This window comes from Trachemys scripta, chromosome 4 (genome assembly GCF_013100865.1).
Source record: "Trachemys scripta elegans isolate TJP31775 chromosome 4, CAS_Tse_1.0, whole genome shotgun sequence".
Lineage (NCBI taxonomy): Eukaryota > Metazoa > Chordata > Testudines > Emydidae > Trachemys > Trachemys scripta.
Window position 1 is genome coordinate 102,352,151 of NC_048301.1, and position 24,979 is coordinate 102,377,129.

Below are 24,979 nucleotides of genomic sequence, written 5' to 3' on the forward strand. Positions count from 1 at the left end.
GGCCCAATATTGGCCCTGCTCCACTGCGGCACTTGGCTGGACAATGCAGCTCTACTTGTGCTATGTTGTGAAAGGGTTTTCACTCATTGGGAAGCCACATAATTGCTATGAGGCCTTCTCATAAAGACAGGCCTATGAATCTGCCTCCCTGGCTCTTAGGAATGTTGTCTGATATGTAGTGCCTTCCTGACTCCACATGACATGGCTGGTACAGAGGACTTTAAAGGGGTCATACACTTGAAAGCTGAGCTCAAAAGGGAAACTATCAGCTAGGAGACTCAATAAACCCATTAGTGAGGGGGCGATTACTTGATTCTTCCTCATACTAATCCAAGGACCTAATCCCATTCCCCTCTCCCCATAGTAGCTCCATTGGGGTTGGGGCAAAATATGCAGAGAACAGTTCAGGATGGGCAGAGAGCTTGTTTCCACAAAGAAAAGAGATGCTTTAGGCACAGGACAATCTTAATTTTATGGATGAGAATTTAGGAATTTTTGCAAATACTGCTGTCAATATTTGAAATGTACTAGCTTAAATAAAATCTCGAAGTACCAAAAATAAATGCAGTGAAGAGAGCATGTCTATATTGCAGCAGGGAGTGGTGTGGACGTTGTGATATGGGCGATGGCATGGGTCAGCCACCCAAGCTCAAACCTAGGGGTCAGAGGGACTTGGACTCAGGCAGCTAGCCCATGCTGCCATCCATGTCACAACATCCACACTGCTATTTTTAATGCACTAATTTGAGCCTGTCTACCCAGGCTGGGAGGCACGTTCCCAGCCACAGTGTAAAGTGAAGGATCAAATCCATGATTTCTATTTACATTTATTTATCTTAAGATCTATCTGTGGTATTTATGGGGGGTGGGTCTGTTCCCTGGGTATCCCAGCTATAACAAATGTAAAATAAAGTAGTGCACATTTCAGTTGCGACTACCCCTTTGGTTCAGTGGAGCAGAATTTCATTTGCTGCCCATTAAACATTTTGAATGAGTATCCTTGGTGCTGCAACTTACAGCTCAGACATAATGGCATCTACTCACTAGGAACACAACATTTGTCTGCTGGTAAAGTGCTCTTGCCACACTGATGCGCTGACGCTGCCCTCCAGAAAGATTGATACCCTGGAAGTAAACAGATAAAAAAAATCAATTGATCACAAAATCTCTAATCCAGCTCTAAAATCAGAATACTCAAATTTTGCTTTGTTATAAGTTTTTGTGGAGAAGACACCATGGAGTGAAAGAATCCAGGCATATCCTTTTGAAAAAGTATCCCTACAGTTCATTTGGGAAAGCAGCATACTAATTGCCTTGATATCTGGAATGCTCTACCATGAATTTTGGGCCATATATACACAACTGTAAAATCGTTAAAGCCTTCATTGCTATTGAGCAAATGCAACTGCAATGCAGATTACACTGATTTTCTGAGATGTTCCAGATTTCCTCCTACAAGGTAAGAGGAAACTTTTAGATGACCTCAGTTGTATGCTACTAGCAGCTGGAACTGACTTTTTAATGTTCTTTGTCCTCACTCAAAATGTACTTCAACATCAGCGGAGAACTTTTCGTGCATTAGACCAAGATGTTTTAAAAATAGGTGGCTAAAGTTAAGTTCTTGTGTGCATATTCAGTTCCATGGGAAAAGCTGGGTGCTTGACACTTTTGAAAAACCAGACCATTTGTTCAGGTGCTTAAATAAGGTCTTAACAGTTTAACTTTAGTCCTTAGGCTCATTTTTAGCAAGAAGGTCATGATGCATTGGTGGCGCTACTGAAGAGATCTGGGTTTGCAGATGATCTTCGGACACTCTGTCCTTGAGCTGGGCCTATAAACTAAATGACATTTTCAGCTTCGGGTGGGGTGGAAAGGAAGGGTAGAGTTTGCCCATAACACATTTATTTTTCTTGCAAAGGTAGCAGCAATTTTTAAAATTACATTTTAATTGGCACTCCCCCAATCATTTATTCAGAAACATTGGTTTGAGAACATTCTTGAGGCATGTGAAGGTTTGTGTAATGCTGTGATGCTATATTATTTATCTAAGGTATCATAATTATATTAGGTAACTGAATTACAAGAGGCAATTTTTAAGCACAATATCAGACTATGTTGAGATGAAGCATAATCTGGTGGCTATGAGAGATCTAGGTTCTATTCCCAGCCCTGACCCAGATTTACTGTGTGTAGTTGTAGCCGTATCGGGCCCAGGATGTTAGAGAGACAACGTGAGTGAGGTAATATCTTTGATTGGACCAACTTCTGTTGGCGAGAGAGACAAGTTTTTGAGCCACAAACAGCTCTTCTTCAGATAAAGACCTGAAGAAGAGCTGTGTGTGGCTTGAAAACTTGTCTCACTCACCAACAGAAGTTGGTCCAATCAAAGATATTACCTCATCCACCTTATCTCACAGATTTACTGTGTAGCTTGGAGCAAATTACTTATCTCTGTGCCTTGGTTTCTTCAGCTGCAATGTATTAGCATTTTCCTACTTCACCAGGGTACAGCAAGGCTTAATTCATTAATGTTTGTTAATTGCTTGATACCTTCAGATGGAAGGTGCTCTAAAACTGTAAAGTTTTATTTTTATTATATGCCTGTAGACACCAAACTGCAAAGAGTGACGCTTGGGCACTGATATTTCGGATAGCGACTGTGGGACTAATAAAACATTCTGATAGCAGAACATTTAAACCAGCACATTTCACACAAACAGCAATGTTCCCATATTTACCAAGCGATGAGCTTTCAGACTAATGATCCAAAAGTATATTTAACTCAAAGATTTATTTGGCAACTAGAGTACTGAAACGATTTAAAGAAAAAACACAAAAACAAATCCTGTGTAGAGGGTTACTGACCCTCTCTCCAATCTGGGTTTGGTCTCCATGAGGAAGAATGTCAATATCAGGCTGAAGGGAGCAAGCATCAATCACTGCTTTGTATCTGTGGAAACAAAAAAGATAATGCAAAATCCACACAGATATTGCCAGAGAACCACACTTTCTAACTGCATAGGAGCAAAGATTAACCAGCTGTAAAAAGTCACACGGTGGAAAAGACTTGTTTGTTAGGCACTAATTGTTCTAATGGAATCCCTTTCAATCATAGTCAAGTAAATGGCATTTTGGCTAGCAAAGCACCTTAGGCCAGCTCCCCAGACCAATTAAAAATATTTAAAGACTAAAAATAGGCAGAGCAGGCACTGGTTCTTTTATGACCCATGGTTATTCTTTAAGGTTTATTTGTTTGCAGCATCAGGACCTTAGTTTCCTCTGTTTGTGTGGGCCTTTCACAGAAACAAGGGAGAAACAATGTGATTGTATAGCCACCAAAATTGGGAGAGGGACTCAGGAGTGGAGATGGATAGGAAACGGTTTTCCTGTCCTGCAAAATTTTTCAAGATTAAATTTTTTTCGCTGTTCCACATTGGAACAAAATGGAGATCTTCAAAAATTTTCCACCAAAAAACCCAAAATAAATAATAATAATAATAAACAATGAACAACAGAGAGTGAGAGAGACCCCAAAATAGCCAATAGCCAGTACTCAGGGCACTCAGCTGGGATACAGGAGATCCATGTTCAAGTCCCTGCTCTGCTGATTCTGTTCTGGAGTTTCTCTCTCTCTCGCTCATTTTGACCAGAAATTCCACTCTAACCCAAGAAACGCTCTTAACAACTAGTCCTTTCCTGCAAAAAGTTTCAATTTTGAAAAACCGACATTTTCTGACAAAAAATCGTTTCACTGGAAAATTCCCAGCCAGCTCTACTCAGGAGCAGGTGAGGCACCTGATATTATTTTTAACTCACTTTAAGAGACTTTTTAGGTTTCAAGTTAACAGGGAACTTGTAAAGATCTTATTCAATCAAGTGGGGTTATTCTATCAATATTTCTAATTAAGCTTGTTCAACTGTTTTATTGGATGGAACCCTAGCAGCCAAGTTAGAGAGAGTAGGGCACTGGTGGTAAAAATGAAGGGACACATGACAACATTCCTAGATTCAGAAGCCACCGGGGCCAGATTTGTCACTGACTTTCATTCCATGCAATTCCACTGGAGTCAATGATTGCACGGGGTCTAAATCTGAGCAGAATTTGGCCTATTTAATCTCCTGGGCAATGCAAAAAAGTCATTTGGAAACAAAAATGTTGCAATAGAGCACTTAGCAAGAGCCCTTTAAATAAAAAAAAACCCTACTCAAACTATTTTTATTTTTCAAATAGCATTTTTTTTGTTACTCCCTCTTTCCTTTCCAAAGTCAATAATAGTAGAGATTCAATGCCAAATGCTATTTCAGAATGTAAAAATACAGAGTTCAAAGATTAGCTGATCCACCCAGGTTAAGCACAAACATACCACTTATCGTCAATAACATCTCAAATTTTTAAATTTTAAACAAGTTTCAAAATCAACTTACAAGAAAGTTTACTCAAAAGTGCCACTCTGGTCTATTAAATACTGTGCATCACACACAGATGTCCTTTGGAAGGAACAAAAGCTCCTAAAATGAATTTTTTGGTGTATCTCCATGTGCTACGAAGTCAGCTGAACTTCTATCATACATACACTTTCACAATAAATTGATCAAAATACATCAAATATCAAAATATATCTGGCTGAAGGAGCAGTTTGTAAATTTATGCCTCAGAAACATATGGTCAGATGTTCACCTAACAGATGGCCCCAGACCTGGAGCTGAAGTGTTTGTTTAATGTTCTCCTTTCAAAAAACACAGAATGGGTTGTCTAGTAATTACTTTTGCTGGCACACCAGCTTCCTCCCTGAAAACAGCATTATTTAAAGTGCAGTTACATTTGTAATAAAAAACCAGGGTTCCAACATACAACCTAAAAGATTGTAACACTGATATTATTCCCAACAGTACTGAGCAGAAGTTACAAATGCCACAAATAGGGGCAGACAGTACACAATAGAGAGGCTGGCTCTGGAAGTATAAGACATGGGTAAATACAATGTCATATATCGGGGAAATTATAAGGAGTTTTCAGAGTTTTCTTGTGAAGAGGTGGTTCAATATTGAATAATAAATGTCAGTAATGGCATGTGTATCTCTGGGGTAGCCCAATTAGCTGAAACAATGTTATCATTGGACATTTATTGTGGGGTAATCTGACGGAAGCACTGGATTCTTTTGCAATGAAATGAGTAACTTTAGTTCCAGTGTCTCAGCCTTACAGGAGCATAACTCTGTTTTCTTAGAAAAATGAACCAAATTCTCCTCTCCTCCCACAGAAGCCAAAGGGCTCATTTAAGCTCTTGGAGCCCTCCTGTCAGAGGGAGTAGGAGAGGAGGGCAGCATCTGAGCAGCTGTGACTGAAGGCATTGGGACTGATTTTGAGTTCGCTTATGCCAATATAAATCAGGAGTATCTCCACTGAAGTCAATGGAATTAAACCAGGACAAATTGGATCAGAATTAGGCCCATTGTGTCTGTCTCATATCGGAGCAGATAAAATACATCCAATTCTTCTTCCATTACATTAGTGTAAAATCAGAGTGATTGAGAACAGAATTTGGTCCAGAGCCACTGAGCCCGCTGAGTGGATGACTATCCTCTCTCTCAGGAACATATGTCTGTTGTGGGGACATGGACCACTATCTAAATATCTAGAAGTTCCCTCTTGCATTCAACAAGCAATATTATGTCTGCTGTCAACACAGGACTGCTGGCGAGAAGGAGATCCCTGGGTCACCTGACCATGCCGTGCATCATACCAAGACACCATTATTGACAAACCAGGTAACCAAGGAGGAGAATATGACCTGTTAGCCATAAACAGCTAATGCAGTTGTCTCTGTGAAAGGCAATTAATCTTTCCCTTCCCTTTATTGGCGGGGTGCTGAAACATGTTACCTTTGTTTGTTGAAGGGGCTTTCAAAAATGATATTCTCTTCCACAGTAGCATTGAGCAGCCATGGTTTCTGTGAGGCATATGCCACTGATCCTCTTTTCCTGGAAAAACAGGAATTCCCACCTCATCAGTACAATTAAAAAACAAAACAAAACAAAAACCAAACATATAATGCAGAAACTGGTAATGAGTCTTCACTAATGCAACCTTTCTATTTCCCTTCATTAAGACAAATGAATTTTCCACATATCACATCTCTCACCAAAGAACTGTTATATAATTAGAACCCCTCTTGCACATTGCCATTGTTTTCCTAACAAACATTTTGAATGGAAAACTACATTTGTTCCCTAATTTATTTTCTTCTTTGACATGAGTTTAAGAGAAAGCTAACACACAGCATATTCTGCTTGAGTAATGAGGGTATTTTGAGGCAAGCCAGCAAATGCAAGGAAGTCTAGTTACAGCATTGTTCTGAGAGCCTAATAGAAAGTGTATAGTAGCTGACCAGATAATACATTACAAAAGGGTTATTTTGAAAAGGCATATTTGAGGAGTTCAAAAAACAAACAGATGATAACAAAATAAACACAGTGTTTTCCCAATACAATAATAGTTCTTTGGATTCCTCAAGTAAAATATTTTTGAGTCAGGCTGCCCCATAACATAGAAAAAGTAATAGGAGAAGGCTAGTAGCAAGGAAGACTCTGATAGATTCCCCTTGGGGAGTTGTCTCTATTTTGTCCCACCAAATGCAATGTTTGCCCTCACTGTGCAACAAGTAGGTAGGGATCAGCCTCAAGAATCTGCAGGTCTCAGAGAGTACACCCAGTCTATCACCACAGAAGGCTTGGTCCTCCACTCCTCCCACTGCCCAATATTTCAGAGGCATGGTTGCTAGGGGTTTCTCACAAGTGATAAACCATGGTCCCTCCTCCATTACAGGGTGGGAGGTTACCTCAGTACAGAGTCAGCCTAACTGTGCTGACTTTAATACAAATTGAGGACTCTCAGCACCTTGTAGGATTCAAGACCTTAATTCCCACATATGTAGCCAGACAGCTCCTGGATAAATATAGGGTATTGACCCCCAGTGGCCTTCCTCATTCAAGAAGTCTGTTTCAATGAGACTGCTCACCAACATAAGATCAGCAAGATTTGGCCTGATGTGTTTTATTTAAATTAAATAGCTTTTTTCCCTTTTTAAAATGTTGCCTGCCTTCCCCAGATCACCATCGTTGTCTGCTGGAATAGCCATTTCATCACTCCTCTTCTAGCTGGACATTAATGCAATTCAAATCATATACTGACAGCCAAGTGTACTAGGCACCTTTCTTATCAGAAACTGAGGTCATCTGCCCTGATCTTCTGTCAAGTCTTCACAAGACTTGCCTAGAAATTTTTATGAGACACAAGTTTCTTTGAGGAGCTGAGAGGACAGTGTTATGCTACCCAAAAGGCTTTATTAGTACATTCTAGACATCATTTCTGAGCACAAAAAGTACACGCTCAGTTGGAATTTTAATTATGTTTGATGAATATTCTTGGCTCACAGATGAAATGGAACCTCAAAAACCCTTTACTTCTAGGTCTAATTCCTCACAGGCATTCAGTCCTAACTCAAAAAGAAACCATTAGTTAAATTAGTGTGAAGTTTACATATACACCCATACCTTGATTTAACGTGACCCGATATAACACGAATTCAGATATAATGCCGTAAAGCAGTGCTCGGGGGGGGGGGGAACACTCTGGTGGATCAAAGCAAGTTCAATATAACGCAATTTCATCTATAATGCGGTAAGATTTTTTGACTCCCGAGGACAGCGTTATATCGAGGTAGAGGTGTAAATAATTTTTAGAAGAAATCAGTGCATATGTTATAGGATTAATAAGTATTCAGCAATTCATTTTAAAGTCCAGAGTGTCTCCCATTCACTTGCTGTGCCTTAAAATTGTGTTCTGAAGATTGCTGAAAGGTTACTGCAAATTAGTTTTTTCTAAATAGTTAATTGCTAGCGTGATTGTGATGTTTCAGGGGGGAAAGTCTTATGGGAAATGTGTTTTGTCTTTCAAAACATAGCTATGGAGACTAGCACACTGTGGGTGAAATTCACCCATGTACACTGAACCAGCACAGGGACATTGCTTTAGTCCCATTTAACCCATATTTTGAGCCCTTTAGTGGCCCACAGGACTTGTGCTGGCTCTCTGCACAGGGGTGAATTTCACCCCCTTTAAATCCAATTCTTTTTAACTGGAAGCTGAGATCAGGTTGACACACAGGGGTAGATCCCATATTTATTACATGGGCAAAATTCTCGTGAACTCTTACCTGCGTGAGAAATTTATGCCCAAGCCCATAGTGTCTCTCATAAGGAATCTAACTGCTAATTCAAACCTCTCATTGAAATCAAAAGAATAATCATTTGAAACCATTAACTTCACTGGAGAGTACCCAGTTGACTCAGAGTCAATTCCATATTGATGTATCATTTAGGAACATAGGTCAAAAGTTTCATTATTTACCCAAGTCCATATTCAAGCCTGATTTTCAGAAGTCAATTCAAGTCAACGTACATAATTAGCATTTCTGAAAATAAAGCCATTTATTTAGTTGTTTATATATGGATGCAGATGCTTAAGTTTTGACCACCAAATTTGACCAAACAAAAAACAACACACAAAAAATGTTGTGGAGTTAGAATTGGTGAGAAGATGAGATACAGTATGTTGCAAACCCTTTATTGTGCTTCTGGAGCCCTGGGTCAAAATTTAGGTTGAGCATTTCTCAAGTTTTTGCAAAATTCATGAACGTCTACTACTGATACAGCAAAAACATTACAAGTCAGCACTGAAGTTCCCTGGCATATCTGAGGGAGGAACATGCACTGTGTTGGTCTTTATACCAGTCTGTGCCACTCTTTCATTTTTACAAGAAATAAACTGAGTCCCTGCTTTTTTCCCCTCCAGGCTGTCTCAGGTCCCAGGGTAGTAGAATGCTGCTGCATTACCACCTATGAATACGCAGAAACATCCATTTATATCATTGTCTAATTTATATCGAAAAAAGGTCTACATGCTTAATTGCTTTTCTGTTTGTTTTCATCTGTTCTAAAGCTTGCAGCAGCTGCACAGAAAGTAAAATAATTCAATCTGATTTCCCAGGAGGCTCAATAGTTGCTACTCATTAATAGGAGACTGATGTTCTTTCCAATTAGGTTTTAAAATATTGTACCTGACTTCCGTGTCAACAGCGGTTTCCTTCTCTGGGCTGCAGAAATCAAAACATCAGTTATTTTTTTAAATCTGTAGACAGCCCACCAGACACGTTAAAAATATTCTAATACGAAAAACTAAATAAGTAAAAAATTATATATATATTTATGATTTAACATTCCAAATACAGTATCACGAATGTAGCTATATAACAGAAGTAAAGCTCCTTAATAAGTACAATGCTTTTCTTTATGATATGGAAATACAGCAGAGAAATTGGTAACTCGAAGGGCCCTAACCTGAGAAAAGCTGTATACCCTTAATGGGAATTGAGGAAATGCTAATTACACAACACTGTTATAAACATTGCCTTATTTGTTATTAATCTTCATAAAAATGTTAAAATCTTGTAGATTTTTCTAATTCTGATCAGATTTTATGTTCTGTTTCAAATCACCTAATTTTTTATTTAATGCAAATACTGTAAAGCATTCTTGTACAGCTGCAACTATCAGACAACTGAGTGCCTCTCCTTCACATTCTTGCAGCCTTTATGCACACAAAACTCCCATTTATTCCAAAGGATATTGCTAAAATATTGCAGAATTTGTATGCTGTTGCACATTTAGCCTATTTCTCAATTCAGACACAAAAAACATGTATTCAAAGTCTGGATTATTTAAACATTTTTAAAAACAAAAAGCTGATGGAAGTGACAGCTGTACACTTGGAGCCCAAATCCTGCAAGACCAGGGACATTTATAAGCAGACAAATATCTAGCTATAGAAATGACGACAAAAGAAACATGACAGGATTAATTGTTATGAAAACAGTAAAAAAACCAGTACATTTTGGGGAAAAAAAAGTTAAAAGGGGATTAATTGCAAGGCACTGCAGTTGTTTTTCTATATATCATATAATCCAGGAACTCATACAGAGTCAAATTCTGCTCTCAGTTCTCCCATGCAGTCACACTGATTTTAGAGGGGTTGCACAGATGTGAATTAGGGCAGAATTTTGCCTGTAGTGCAAACACACTGTATAAGGATTTCACAAACTGTTTAAAAACTCAAAATGCAAACACAAAAGAAGAGTAGAACCTTTAACAAACCATGTTTAGTAGGAATAGTAAATAAGTGCAGTTTTATGCTAAAAAGCCTCCTGAAATACAAGGAGCTCTCTATCTATATGTAGATATCGATAAACACACACTACAAATGCACGACAGGATTTACAAATTTCTAACAAAATTCCTACATCTGAATGAAATGTGCAGGTTATTCCTCTTGTTGTTAGTAAGGTTAAGGATATGCAAATGACTTCTAATAACTTGACAATTTAGTGCTAACAATGAGCAGACATAGCTATTACAGCAAATGGTGCACACTAAATTATTTTTTATTTCAAAAATAACAGTAATCTTGTCTATAGTTTGTCAGCTGCCTCTTTGTTTATTAAATTATTTTCATTTTCCTGGCTGCATTTTTAATATAACTGATGATACAAATAATGAAGTAACTACATTTTGCACAGCGTATTAATCCAGTGTAATGCCAACCAATAAAGAATCAGCAAGCCATATGACTTCTCTCTCTTTATAAGCAGACAATTGACAACCCTTATTCACAAAGAAATATTAGTTGGTTTGACAATGTGGAAGAGGTAAGGAGAACAGAAAACTTGAAATCAGGTTCAGGAATTATAAGGAACTGCTTTATAGTAATGGCAGAAAAAGAGGCTGTAAAGGAACATTCGAGAGTAAGAGGGAAATGTACTGTAGGTCAGGAATAAGCTCTTGTCAAAGGGATCTATCAGATACATAATTATGTGGGAAATAAGCATAGTGAAAGATACTCAATCTGATGGATAGGGGGACAAACTTGAGAAACAAGCAAAGCAGTAGCGGAGGAGCATGAGAATCCAAAAGTAACAGCAGTAGAGTAGTTAATGCTTCAGAGAGCCAGGAAGACTTTCTGGTCAGTAGAGGACACACACTATAGGGAGAGTCAGAAAAAAGGACATAGGGTGAAATCCTGGCTCCACTGAAATCAATGACAAAGGTCTCATTGATTTTAATGGGGCCAGGATTTCACTCATGATTTTTTAGAACTGTCACCCGTACAACATTCCAGATGTTTGCATGCCAGGCTAAGATGCCAAGCACGGCATTGTCTGTTCCAGAATGAGATTTGAGAAGTATTCCAGAAATCTAAGGTGAACTCAGCTCTCAAATTAGCTATAAGGCAAACATGATTTCCATGCCAGGATGCCCAGCGAAGACATGGACTAATCTGTACTCCCCACACGTTTTTTAATTTCCCACATGCTCGAAGGCCTGGGGGGGGGGCGGGGGGAGTGAAAATAAAAGCCTCATGACAGGATGAAGGAAATGAAGACAAGGGTAAAGGTGAAAGATTGCATTAACAAATAAGACTTCTAAAGTGATAGTGCTAGAAAGTGCTGATTAGTGCTGAAAATGTGGAACTAGGGAATAACCTGATTTAGGAATTTACAGTGGGATTCGTGAAAGTACTTAAGTGATTTAGGAGCCTAAGTCATTTAAGTGCTTTGGAAAATTTTATCCTAAGTGGCTTAATAGCACAAGTCCCACTGACTTAAAAAAAAACAAACCCTCACCTTATGTTTTTTCTCTTTAATGGTATTTAATAGTTTGACAAGCTGAATTCCCCTTTGGTTCCTTCCACTGTGATTAATTTAGTAGAAAGTAGAAAGAGCAACAATCACATATAATACCATACCTGACATCTTCCCCTGTCTCGCTGTCAGGAATACTGCTGCATCACAAATAAAAAGCAGACAAAGATGGTTTACTTAAGTAAATATGAGCAATCTGCCCCAGAAAGAGTAACAATTAAATTCTACTTTGCATATAGACTGCAAACAGCGTTTATCACAGGTTGCTGCTGTTTGAAGACAGCAGCATCTGTTCCTTCTACAGAAATTGCACTTTGTTTTAGCAGTCATAAAAAAAATGAATTTGTGTCCAGCAGTGTTTTTCTCATAGTCAGCTCATTCAGCTTGAACAACACTTGAGACGACTATAAGTGCCTAGGGCTATGTCTATCCAGCCAGGGTCAACACTGTTCATAGGAGGTGTGTATATGTACATAGGTGTGTAAGAGGGACAGAGGATTATTGTCTAGACTATTTTCAAATGCATCAAGTTGTCTAAAAATCAAGTTGTTTTGATACAGCAATCTATTACAGATATAAATGTGCCATGCCTCTTCTGAATCATGCTAATTTCAGGTCCAGTGAGAAAAATGGAAAGCAGTGTTTGTGTCCAATGGGGATAACCAAATTAAATTAGGAAGGGGCACAATTTTTGTGCTTTAACGGTAGCCACCTAACTACCCAATTTGTGCTAACAAATGCAAGTTTGTGCAGGCGCATGGGAAAAAACTGCACCTGTTGTTTAAAAAGCTAGGTTATAGTTCCTTTGAAAAGTTAGTCCATAATAAGCCATCATGGTACCTAAATTCAGTTGACTACAGAATTCCTGAGAGCTTGCCAACATGTTGTATTTTTTACTAAAAAATTCTCTCCCACACACAGTTAACCTACATTTTACTCACATAAGCCACTACATAATCAAAAGTAAACCCCACCGCACCTTTCTGTCCAAAAGCCCATGAATCTTAATGCATAGCAAGTTTATTCAACAGCAATACATTCTTTATTGAAACACTGAAAAGGCTGATATATTGATAATCTTCTCCATCCCGTGCATGCCCTGCACAAGGACCAGGGACAGTCTCAGTCCCTGTAACACACATCACCCCCAAATGGGGGCAGGGAGAGGTAAAGACTTGGCCTCACTCCCCCTAAGTCAGCTGTGGAGTGGGTTAAGAGCAGGATTATGCAGCCTGCATGGTCCTTCTCTGCACTGGGTAGTGCAGGAAGGGACTGTATCTCTCTCAGTGTGATGGGCAGTACGGATCCTTTCAGCCGCAGGTGGGTCACTCATGGCCGGTATCACCCATTCTACTGAGCTCTCCCTTAGGCAGCTTGTGCCACTCTACTCAAGGCAGTGCCTGAGTGGCACCATCATCCTCTGAAAAAGTAACACGTGGTCCAGCAATACACTGTGATGAGCCTGTATCTGATTTACTGCATTACCTGAATCCTGATCCTAGAAAGTGGCAGTTTATTACAAGTAATGCTAAATCAGGTCCTTGCTCTGTGTTTCTGTAAAGTATTGAGCATATTTTCTCTGAAAATATCTGGTCAATATGTAGTGGCAGTCAAAAAAACCGAACAGAACATTAGGAATCATTAAGAAAGGGATAGATAGGATAGAAAATATCATAATGCCACTGTATAAGTCGATAGTATGCCCACATCTGGAATATTGCATATAGTTCTGGTTGCCTCATCTCCAAAAATTGGAATTGGAAAAGGTGTAGAGAAGGGCAACAAAATTATTATGGATATGGAACAGCTGCCATATGAAGAGAGATTAAAAAGACTGGGACTGTTCAGTTTAGGAAACAGACAAATAAGGGGTGATAAGACAGAGGTCTATAAAATTATGAATGGTGTGGAGAAAGTTATAAGAAAATATAATTTATCCCCTTCACATAACACAAGAATTAGGAGTCACCCAATGAAATTAATAGGCAGCAGGTTTGCTTTAAGCATAAGGAAGTACTTCTTCACACAACACAGAGACACCCAGTGAAACTGATTGCCAGGGAATGTGTGAAGGCCAAAAGTTAACTGGGTTAAAAAACCCACCAGATAAGTTCATGGAGTATAGGCCCATCAATGGCTATTAACCAAGATGGTCAGGAATGCAACCCCATGCTCTGGGTGAACCTAAACTTCAGAGTGGGCTGTAGCCCACGAAAGCTTATGCTCTAATAAATTTGTTAGTCTCTAAGGTGCCACAAGTACTCCTGTTCTTTTTGCAGATACAGACTAACACGGCTGCTACTCTGAAACCTAAACTTCTGACTGTCAGAAACTGGGACTGGATCACTCGATAATTGCCCTGTTCCATTCATTCCTTCTCAAGCATCTAGCACTGGCCACTGTCAGGCTATTGGGCTAGACGGACCATTGATCTGACCCTGTATGGCCATTCTTATGTTCTTAGGATAACATTCCCCCAAATTCAGTCTTCTTTTTGCTTTCTTCCATGTCCTCTGTCTTCTTCCCCTTGCTTTACCTCTTTATCCCCACTTTATGGCACTTTAATTAGAGGGCATTTGATTCCAATTCTTATAGTGGCACATTCCAAGCATTACAGTTGTGACCACTGCATCGAGGGCCAAATTTTAAAAGATATTTAGGCATCTAAAGATGCAGATAGATGCTTAGTAGGAGTCTCAAAAGTGCGTATGCACTTAACGCCCATTGAAATAACTGGGAATCATACATTTTCTCTTTAAAATATATGAAGGATAGAGCTTCCAATTTCATTAGCACAATGTCCTTGTGGGAAAGAATTTGGAGTGATGGAATTAAGAGTTATTTTGCAATGTGAGTTACTGGAGCCAAGAATTGCCCTTTACTATAACATAATCTGAGTGGCACATATTACTGCCTGAGCTAGGACAGCAAATTATGGTGATTTTTTTTATAAGATTACCCTCTTTGAACCTTAGGCTTTGTCTACACTGGCAAGTTTCTGTGCAATAAAGCAGCTTTCTGCGCTATAACTCCCAAGGTGTACACACTGCCAAGCCACTTAGTGTGCAGAAACTATGCAGTTGCAGCGCTGTAAAAAAAAAAAACCACCCCGATGAGAGGCATACAGCTTTCTGCACTGGGGGTACAGGGCCGTGGTGCCAGTGTAGACACCCTGGTTGATTACAGCGCTGTGACTGGCCTCCAGGAGGTGTCCCAAAATGCCTGTTCTTGCTTCTCTGGTCATCGGTTTGAACTCTACTGCCCTGCCTTCAGGTAACCAACCATCATCCCCACCCTGTAAATTCCTTTGGAATTTTGAAAGTCCCCTTCCTGTTTGCTCAGTGATGCATGCAGTGGTCTCAGTGCATCTTTCCAGGTGGCCATGCCTGCTCCATGCACCAGGCGATTCCCCGCTTGGAACAATGCCGAGCTGCTGGACCTCATCAGCATTTGGGGAGAGGAGGCTATCCAGTCCCAGCGGCATTCCAGCCGCAGGAATTATGATACCTATGGACAGATTTCACGATGCATGACAGAAAGGGGCCATGACTGGGACACACTGCAGTGCAGGGTCAAAGTGAAGCAGCTTTGGAACGCCTACCACAATGTGTGGGAGGCAAACCACCGCTCCGGTGCTGCGCCCAGGAGCTGCGGTTCTACAAAGTGCTGAACGCGCTACTCAGTAATGACCCCACCTCCACTGCAAAGGCCACGGTGGATATTCATGCCAGTCAAGACTGGACTGAGCCAGGAGGAGGAAATCTTGGATAAGGATGTGGAGGGGGACCCAGAGGCAGAAGATGACTTCGAGATCTGAGATGCATGCAAACAGGAGCTCTTTTCTACCCCGGAGGCTAGCCAGTCACAGCTGTCGGAGTCTGGCGAAGTGCAAACAGGAGAGGAGGCCCTTGGTAAGTGGCTTTGATTTTGGAAATCACTGAAGCGAGCTGTTGGGGGCAGGAGGGTGGCAGAAAGCACGCTTGTGTTTGTTTTATGCGTGTATCACCACATGCCTAGTCTGATGCAGAACAGGCTGTTGATTGACTCCCTCATTTCATGGGAATCTGCCTCAGAGATCTCCAGGAACTCTCATGGAGATACTGGGCAATCCGCTGCCACAGGTTCTTTGCAGAGCTGCTTTGTTTCTTGCCCCATTAACGGTAACTTTCCCGCGCCACTCTGCTGTCACTGGGGCGGGGACCATTGCTGCACATAGGCAAACTACATAAGGGCCAGGGCGGAAGCCGTAGTCTTGGAGAATACCCTCCCTGGATTCCCTGCTCACCCTCAGCAGCGAGATATCTTCCATAATGAACACAAGCCTGTGGAAAATGTGGGGACAGGAATGATTATCAGGCCCCCCTCTATAGTGCTGGCTCTCCCCAAGAGCCACGTGCCCAGTGTACAGAAGGGTTCAGGAACACTGATTTACCCTGCCCCTGTAGCTACTCACCATTTTGGGGAGCTTGTGGCTCATGTGTGCTTGCCTGGGGTCAGCCAGTTAGTGACAGGTATGTGGACAGTGGCTGTGTTTTAAATCACTGAATCAGTGTTCTGTGCATCGCAAACAATACTGCTTCTATAAAATGTTGCATTTTGGCTTCACAGAGATGACCTTGGGAACCCAGCCTCCCTCTTTGTTATCGCTGGCTGAACGGGACAGTGAGAAGAGGGACGGAAAGGAGAACAGGGCACGCCAGAATGAAGGTACGGAGCGGCTCTTACACGTTATGGAGCGCCAAGCGGATACGCTCCAGGTGATACTAGCATTGAAGAGAGCAGCTCCATGCCCGCTCTCCCATGCAGCCACTGTCGCAAAAAACTCTTTCCCATGCGCCCCTTAGATACCGCCAGCACACTCTTATCAACCTCCTGGCTCCAGTCTGTACCCGTTGCATTCCACTCTTCCCCCGTCACAGTCCAGCACTGCAGACTCCCAATACTCACTGCACTGAACACCCATCCCTCTGCAGTTTACCCCTGCTGAAGTAAAGTAGCCATTGCACTGTACTCCAAAGGAGAAGGTTGGATATGATCCCTGGACATAAACAAATCTTTAACCTTCCCAGGACCCCATCTCCTCCTGGGACCTTCCCTTCCCACCTCCTCCTCAGTGCTGATGGGTGTTTTTGTTCGTCTCTCTCCTCTGGTTGTTGTTTTTTAATAACAGAATTGTCTTGGTTTGAAAGCAATCTTTATTCTATTAATTGAAAGCAAACAGAGCCCTGCAAAGCAACAGACAATTATTGTAAACCTTCATATTGCATCGTCTGCACCAATCACAATCACCTCCTAGCATTATAAGCACTGCACTCCTGAGCATAGCAACAAATATTAGTGGCTTTCAGCTTCAAATTGCTGCCTCAAGGGATCCCTGATCCTTATGGCCCCGCGCTGAACCCCTCTAATAGCCCTGGTCTCTGGCTGTTCAATTCAGCCTCCAGGTGCTGAGCCTCAGCGGTCCAGTCCTGAGTGAAGCTTTCACCCTTCCCTTCACAAGTATTATGGAGCGTACAACACACAGCTATAAGCGTTGGAATATTGTCATCGGCCAGGTTCAGCCCCCCATATAGGCAGCGCCAGCGGGCCTTTAAACAGCCAAAAGCACACTCAGTCATTCTGCACTTACTCAGCCTGTTGTTGAACCACTCCTTGCTTCTATCAAGTTGCCCTGTGTATGGCTTCATAATCCACGGCATTAAGGGATAGGCGGGGTCTCCCAGGATCACAATGGGCATTTTGACTTCCCCTACGGTGATTTTCTGGTCCGGGAAGAAAGTCCCTACTTGCAGCTTCCTGAACAGGCCAGTATTCCGAAAGATGCATGCATCATGCACCTTTCTGGACCAGCCTGTGTTAATGTCTGTGAAATGCCCACGGTGATCCACCAGCACCTGGAGAAACACCCCTTCTGATTAATGTACTCGGTGGTTAGGTGGTCTGTGGCCAGAATTAGAATATGCGTGCCATCTATCGCCCCTCCGCAGTTAGGGAAGCCCATTTGTGCAAAGCCATCCACGTCACGCACGTTGTCCAGAGTCACGGTCTTTTAGAGCAAGATGTGATAAATGGCCCTGCACACTTCTGTCAACATGAGTCCAACGGTCAACTTTCCCACTCTGAACTGGCTTGCGACCGATCGGTAGCAGTCTGGAGTAGCCAGCTTCCACAGTGCAATCGCCACACACTTCTCCAATGACAAGGCAGCTCTCATTCTTGTGTCCTTGCGCTGTAGGGCTGGGGAGAGCTCATCACACAGTCCCATGAATCATCCAAAAGTTCTGCAGCCACTGCTCGTCATCCCAGACATGCATGACTATGTGATCCCACCTCACCACTCAGTGCTTGTTTCCTGAGCCCACTGTGGTCAGCACCTTCATGAATGCCACAAACAATCTCGTGTCGAAGCTACTAGGCGTGGTGAGATCAATGTCGCACTCCTCTTGCCTTTGTCAATTTAAGGAATCACTCCACTGTCACTCATGACATGTTAGTCAGAATGAGCAGCATACTGGACAACAGTTCGGGATCCATTCCTGCAGACCAAAGAGGCAGAGTGCACAGTACACAAACCGGTGAAAGATGACTCCAAATGTGGACGGAAGCACAAGGATTGCTGGGATGCGAAGCAATTTACCATGGGGCTTTGGGTCAGGACCCAGGGATGCCCTGCGACCCCCTCCACCTTCCCACAACTCTTAGCAGCAGAAGAGGAAGAGATGCTCTGTGGGATAGCTGCCTAAAGTGCACCGCTCTGAAGACTGCTGCAAGTGTCGCAAGTATGACCATGCTATTGCGCAGGCAGCTGACAGTGTGAACACACAACAGCAGTTTCCCTTCAGCGCTCTCTGAGTGGCACTGTACCTCTACCAGTGTAGACATCCCCTTAGAATCTGCCAGGCGGTCTTATCAAATCAGTGCAGCCTCCATCTGGTAGCTGTACCGCAGGTGTGCACAATTTATATATAATTGAAGCCAACACTCAAACTGGGACCCCTGCAGAACGTTCTACAGACTGTGGTTCTGAAAGATGAAAAAAGAATCTTGCCCTCCGTAGGAGCTGTGCTAAGGCTGTTTCAGTTGGAAGCTCCTGTATACCCATGTGACAGATAGCAAAGCAAATGTGATAACTGCTGGATTTGAACCTGTCATACTTTGGCGCAATGGGATAAAAGAAATTGAAACCAGGCATGACCTTTACACTGTTATTGAGCACATACTTGGCCAACAAGCCAGTGGTATTTATAAACAGTCTGATCAGACTCATAATTTCGTCTGCTTTAGTTTAGAATCAGCAGTTAAAATAACATTTTTAATCATGTTATTTTTAAACAAAATATTTACACTTTTACTGAAATGGAGTTATTTCAGCTAATCAGAGTGAAAGCATGCTGTACAGCTGCTGATGCATAACTTTCTTATGGTTATACTCTGGTTCTCTCCAGAGCTGTGTGGCCTAATAGATAGAGCACTGGATTAAGACTCCGGAGACCTGCTTTCTATTCTTGGCTCTGCCAACAACCTGCTGGGTGACCTTGAGCAACTCACATAACCTATTGGTGCCTCAGTTTCCTGACCTGTAAAATGGGGATAATGATACTGACCTCCTTTGTAAAGCACATTGAGCTAGGTATTATCAACAATTATGAAAATTCATAGCACTCTGATTGGCTGAGGGTGCAGTTACTTCTCTGAAACAGTGGCATATGTAAAATCCCTGTTCATTGACTGGCTGAGAATCATTGTTAGCCAATCAGAGTGTCCTATAACTGCATGCTTGTTCCTTAATTCCCAGTCAGCTGGAAGAAAAAGTATTTATATCTGCTAGATTCCTCTGCAACTTGTCCATAGACTTCACGCAAACAATTGTACTATAAAGAGTTTTATGACACAGTGCAGCTAGTAAAACTGAAAAAAAAAATCTATTCTTGTAATATGCACAAGATAAAAAACATTCACACACATTTATCTCTGATAATGAGCAGAGAGGGTGGGGTGTTATTGAAAATCTTATAAAAACATAGTATATAGTACATTAATTGAAATTTGACTTGATATTTAAAAGACCAGACTGCGACTGTCCCTTATTCAAGTTTTGGGGTGCAGTAGCTTTCTCTCTGCATTTCCCATACAAAAACCAGACCTAACTACAGCCTGCCATTTTGTGAGCACAGGAACAACTTCTTCTGTGTCTCCTTGAAAGAGCATATGGACAAGACTATGCTCCCCCAGCATGGCCCACAAAGCAGGCCAGGTGCATCAGGGAAGTATCCTGAGCATATTGCGATTTATCCAATATCTGTGATGCGAGACCACTGATGAGACATGGTGACCTTTAGGACTAAATTCTCCCCTTGGATACGTGTCCACAACACGCACTGAATTCACAAGAGCTGTGCACATGGCTCTGAGGGTAGAATCTGGCCCTTTTCTGACCTATTACCATTCAGCACAAACATGAAATCTTTAAATAGTTACCTGTTCCAGAATACATTCCCGGAAGTCTTCTGCATCTCCCCAAGTGTCGCTAGTAAGAGTGAAGACTTACCACAGCCCACCTGTCCTACGATCATTGTTAACTGACCTGGGAGAATGGGAAGCATATTTGAGGTTCTGATTACCAGACATTTGCTGAACATGTGTTATTCGATACAGCTGCTGTGTTTTTTTACCTTGAGGGATTCGGATATCAATGTTGGACAATGTCGCAGATCCTTCAGGCGTCCAGGTGAAAAATCCATTTGTGATCTATGGCAATATGTTGAGAAATGAAAAATGGAAAAAAAAAAAAAAAAAAAAGAACAGCGTCAGGGCACACCTGTTTGTTTTCGGCATATGAGAGAAATATCCGTTGTCATCCTTAAATTGGACATGGGACCAGAGGTTGACTCTGCTCAAAGAAGTAAAGCTAAGGCTTTCAGTACCTGATTTTCAAAAAGGGGCCTCCCTTTCTGTGTATAATACTCTGCACCCATGTGAGTGTGAGAGCTGGTTGGAAAATGGTGAAAAGCTTTGGTGAAAAGTTTTTGCATTATTGTGTGAAACAATTCTGATGAAATTCTGAAAATCAAAACAATTTAACCAGCTCTTTATGTGCATGTGTCAGCCTTCATGTGATTCTATTACAAATTCTGCAGCTTACCTTGTGGGTTTGCCACATCTTAAGTGATAGGAATAGATCAGCATGCAAAATATGGGTGACATTCATCCCTGTGCAGAGAGCAAGCACAAGGTCTATGTATCACTTAAATGGTTCAGGAGCCTTGGCTGCTCTCTGTAAACCCCGGAATGCCACTCTTTATACATAACTGCAGTCAGAGTCCCAAGTATAATAGGCTCACAGAATTTTTCACATAATACATCTTCTGAAGCAGAAATTAAGTATTGCTGCCAATAGTCACTCTTACGCTATTTTCTTCTGTGTTTCTTATGTATGATTCTCTGCCAAGTTTGGAGGTAACTTTCCCCCTCACCTGGATTTATTTGATCCTTTCTTTAGACCTTTAAAAAATTACTGTAAAGTAGTGCTCCAGGGCTTTTACTGGAGTGAGGCTTTCCTGTGACACTCTAATAAATGGGGACTTGAGGAGCAATTTTCCAGCACGGTAAATAAATTGGGCTGCTTGTCCTGTCTTATTACTGAGAGAGAAGCAGGGAATCACTCCACCGAAGAAGCCAACGGATTTACAGTGATGTAAGAGATCAGTCAGGCCCAGCATGTTTGGACCTGGGAGAGAGGTAGAACAGGGCATCTTTTTGTGTTGGCTTCAGGGCGGCTCCAGGCATCAGCCTGGCAAGCAGGTGCTTGGGGCGGCCACTCCGGAGAGGGGCGGCAGGTTCAGCTGTTCGGCGGCAATTCGGCGGACGGTCCCTCACTCCCGCTCGGAGCGAAGGACCTCCCGCCGAATTGCCGCCACAGATCACGATCGTGGCTTTTTTTTTTTTTTGGCTGCTTGAGGCGGCCAAAACCCTGGAGCCAGCCCTGGTTGGCTTGCAACTTCCACAGGGGAAAAATGACATTTGTTACCTTGGGGAGCCCCCAAGAAAAAAAATGAGAGAAAGGCTTTGGGGTCCTTACGTGTCTCTCTAGAAGAAAGAAGGCAGCCAAGGAATCCTCACTTGAAAAAAAGACTCACTGGAGAAAGGAACAGCAAAGAACTATCTGGGATGAAAGCGAAACCAGGAACACTAGGGGCTTGGGAGCAGCTTTGGGTCAGCTTGTGACAATGGTGACAGATGAGGGAGCCAAAGATTACAGTTGCTAGCAACTGGCCCTTGATCAATTTTTTTTCTACCCTATTTGTAGTCAAATCCTGCACCCATTTCAAGCGGAGTGCCCCAAGGGTCGGTCCTGGGGCCGGTTTTGTTTAATAGCTTTATTAATGATCTGGAAGATGGGGTGGACTGCACTCTCAGCAAGTTTGCAGATGACACTAAACTGGGAGGCGTGGTAGATACACTAGAGGGTAGGGGTCGGATACAGAGGGACCTAGACAAATTAGAGGATTGGGCCAAAAAAAACCTGATGAGGTTCAACAAGGATAAGTGCAGAGTCCTGCACTTAGGACGGAAGAATCCCATGCACTGCTACAGACTAGGGATCGAATGGCTAGGTAGCAGTTCTGCAGAAAAGGACCTAGGGGTCAGAGTGAACGAGAAGCTGGATATGAGTCAACAGTGTGCTCTTGTTGCCAAGAAGGCTAACGGCATTTTGGGCTGTATAAGTAGGGGCATTGCCAGCAGATCGAGGAACATGATCGTTCCCCTTTATTCGACATTGGTGAGGCCTCATCTGGAGTACTGTGTCCAGTTTTGGGCCCCACACTACAAGAAGGATGTGGAAAAATTGGAAAGAGTCCAGCGGAGGGCAACAAAAATGATTAGGGGTCTGGAGCACATGACTTATGAGGAGAGGCTGAGGGAACTGGGATTGTTTAGTCTCCAGAAGAGAAGAATGAGGGGGGATTTGATAGCTGCTTTCAACTACCTGAAGGGGGGTTCCAAAGAGGATGGAGCTCGGCTGTTCTCAGTGGTGGCAGATGACAGAACAAGGAGCAATGGTCTCAAGTTGCAGTGGGGGAGGTCTAGGTTGGATATTAGGAAACACTATTTCACTAGGAGGGTGGTGAAGCACTGGAATGCGTTACCTAGGGAGATAGTGGAGTCTCCTTCCTTGGAGGTTTTTAAGGCCCGGCTTGACAAAGCCCTGGCTGGAATGATTTAGTTGGGAATTGGTCCTGCTTTGAGCAGGGGGTTGGACTAGATGACCTCCTGAGGTCCCTTCCAAACCTGATATTCTATGATTCATTGTCTCTGGCTATATCACTACCATTCCAGAGTCCTGGGGGTCTGCAAAATTCTCTCTCCTGTCTCAGCACTGCCTGATGTTCTTTTCCCCAGAAAGAGTGGATCTCTGAGAAGATCGTCCTGGAAGTCTGCCCCAGGCCAGAAGGGCTCAAGGACTCAAAAATCAGAACAGTAATCCCATTTCACCTCTGAGCTGAGTCAGGATATGTACCGGAGTCTTTGGAGTGTAACAGCTAATGCACTAACCAGTTGTCCTACTTAGTCCCTTTAGTAGTAAATGAACTAGCACAGATATCACTCATTTTGTTGCGACAGGGATGCACATGCTGTCACAGACAGGCTAAATAAATAACTCCATCATTATAACAGCCATCAACATTTGCTGCTGCCAGACAGTTCTATAGCAAGTCAGACACATCCATCTTTAAAGAGGATTAGGGGCTTCTAATCCTTTCTTTGGAGAAGCTGGAGGTTTTTGTTTTGAGGTCAGGGCTAATTATTCAAAAACACATGAAATGTAGAAAGGCTGAAGGAGTTTTAAGGAGGACATACACACAACTATTCAAAAGCAATACATTGAAAATCAATTCAGCAATGTGTTCTTTACTTGAAGCAAAATGGATGGCAACAGCTTCTGTAGGAAACAGTGGGGATAAAAATTACTCTTTGCCTTTGGTTTCTTTGAGTGGAATTAGGTGTCTGGCAGCTGTAGGTTATCCATTAATTTTTGAACTTGGAACCATGCTGTAGGAATTCAAGAATGATTATTAGTCAAATTTAGTAACAGCATTATTAGAAAGAGTGACCTTAATATCACCTTTACACAAAAATCATCTCCTTCTGTGATGTTAACAGGTCTTCTCATGTGAGAGCTGTAATTGTTCCAGTCTTCTCTGGCAGGCCTCTTACGGTTAACAACTTTGAGGGGCTGTGCAGGAGCAGGAAGACAGAAATACATAGTGAATGGTGATGAGACCAGGAGAGTGCCTTCAAAACACTCATGTTATGATCTACAGGAAACAGGGGATATTAAGATGGATTTTTGCAATTGCAGCCATTAATTAGTAGGAAGTGAACAAGATTATTGGAGTGATCTGTCAGGAATTAGCAAGGGGAGTAAATCAGTCCACCCACACAGTGTACAACTGAACATTATTACTTACAACCACCTGGTATTTGCTGTGGTTGTCTGCACATCTTGGCTCTGAACATTTATCATGCTCTTCTCCAATTTCTTCACTTGACAAAAATTCACTCAGTTTCTGCACACTGAAAGCAGAGAAAAGGGATCGGGCAGAATGTAGAATGCAAAATTTTTGATCAGTGCAAAGTTCATTAGAGGATACCCACTGCAGTGCCCCAGCTGTTCAGTTTACTGGGTGGCTTATACATTTGTTCTCTATAAAAATATGCAGAAATGATATTTCTGCAGTGAAATTTAAAAACTGTGCAGGGTTCTCTATCACGATCAATGACTTTGTAATAATTATTTTAGATACTTTGTGGGTCCTTCTACTCTCATCGTCAGTGTCAAGAAAGGAGAAATTAGGACAAAATATTTCTTTAGTTTAAACAGTGAGATAGAGATTAAATTTAATCAGAGCTCATTTTTGAAGCCACACGCTAAACAAAACCATTAATAGGTCACTTAAATTAATGAAGTGCCACACAATTAGTCCTGAGCAAACTGACAAGAATTAGGACCTCGGGAGAGCCTGTTCTACTTCCAATGGGCCAAATTCATCTATTGTGTCAGCTTCAGAGATGAATTTAGCCCACTGTGGCACTAAGGATGAATCTGTCCCAGTGTGTTTACAGAGGCAGACCTGCCTAACAAATACAATTGTAAAAAGAATCCTGGAGACCAGTATTAAAGAAGAATGAACAAAATACTCCCTGGATATTTAACATTTAGT

The 24,979-nt window shown here is 41.9% G+C and overlaps 1 protein-coding gene across 7 annotated transcripts in view; it reads right to left on the reverse strand.

Moving 5' to 3' along the window:
* Window positions 1-24,979, reverse strand: part of ABCC8 (ATP binding cassette subfamily C member 8) — a 136,517-nt gene that overhangs the window by 41,020 nt on the left and 70,518 nt on the right. For 2 of the 7 annotated variants that reach the window (XM_034770182.1, XM_034770189.1), the window contains 9 exons: window positions 24,227-24,332; window positions 23,881-23,991; window positions 20,429-20,504; window positions 20,235-20,340; window positions 11,861-11,896; window positions 9,120-9,155; window positions 5,884-5,982; window positions 2,866-2,950; window positions 1,045-1,125 (listed from right to left, as the gene is read on the reverse strand). In XM_034770182.1, coding sequence (XP_034626073.1) covers window positions 1,045-1,125; window positions 2,866-2,950; window positions 5,884-5,982; window positions 9,120-9,155; window positions 11,861-11,896; window positions 20,235-20,340; window positions 20,429-20,504; window positions 23,881-23,991; window positions 24,227-24,332 — 736 coding nt within the window. The remainder of the gene's footprint in view (window positions 1-1,044; window positions 1,126-2,865; window positions 2,951-5,883; window positions 5,983-9,119; window positions 9,156-11,860; window positions 11,897-20,234; window positions 20,341-20,428; window positions 20,505-23,880; window positions 23,992-24,226; window positions 24,333-24,979) is intronic. The other 5 variants (XM_034770183.1, XM_034770184.1, XM_034770188.1 and 2 more) reach the window with 5 other exon arrangements.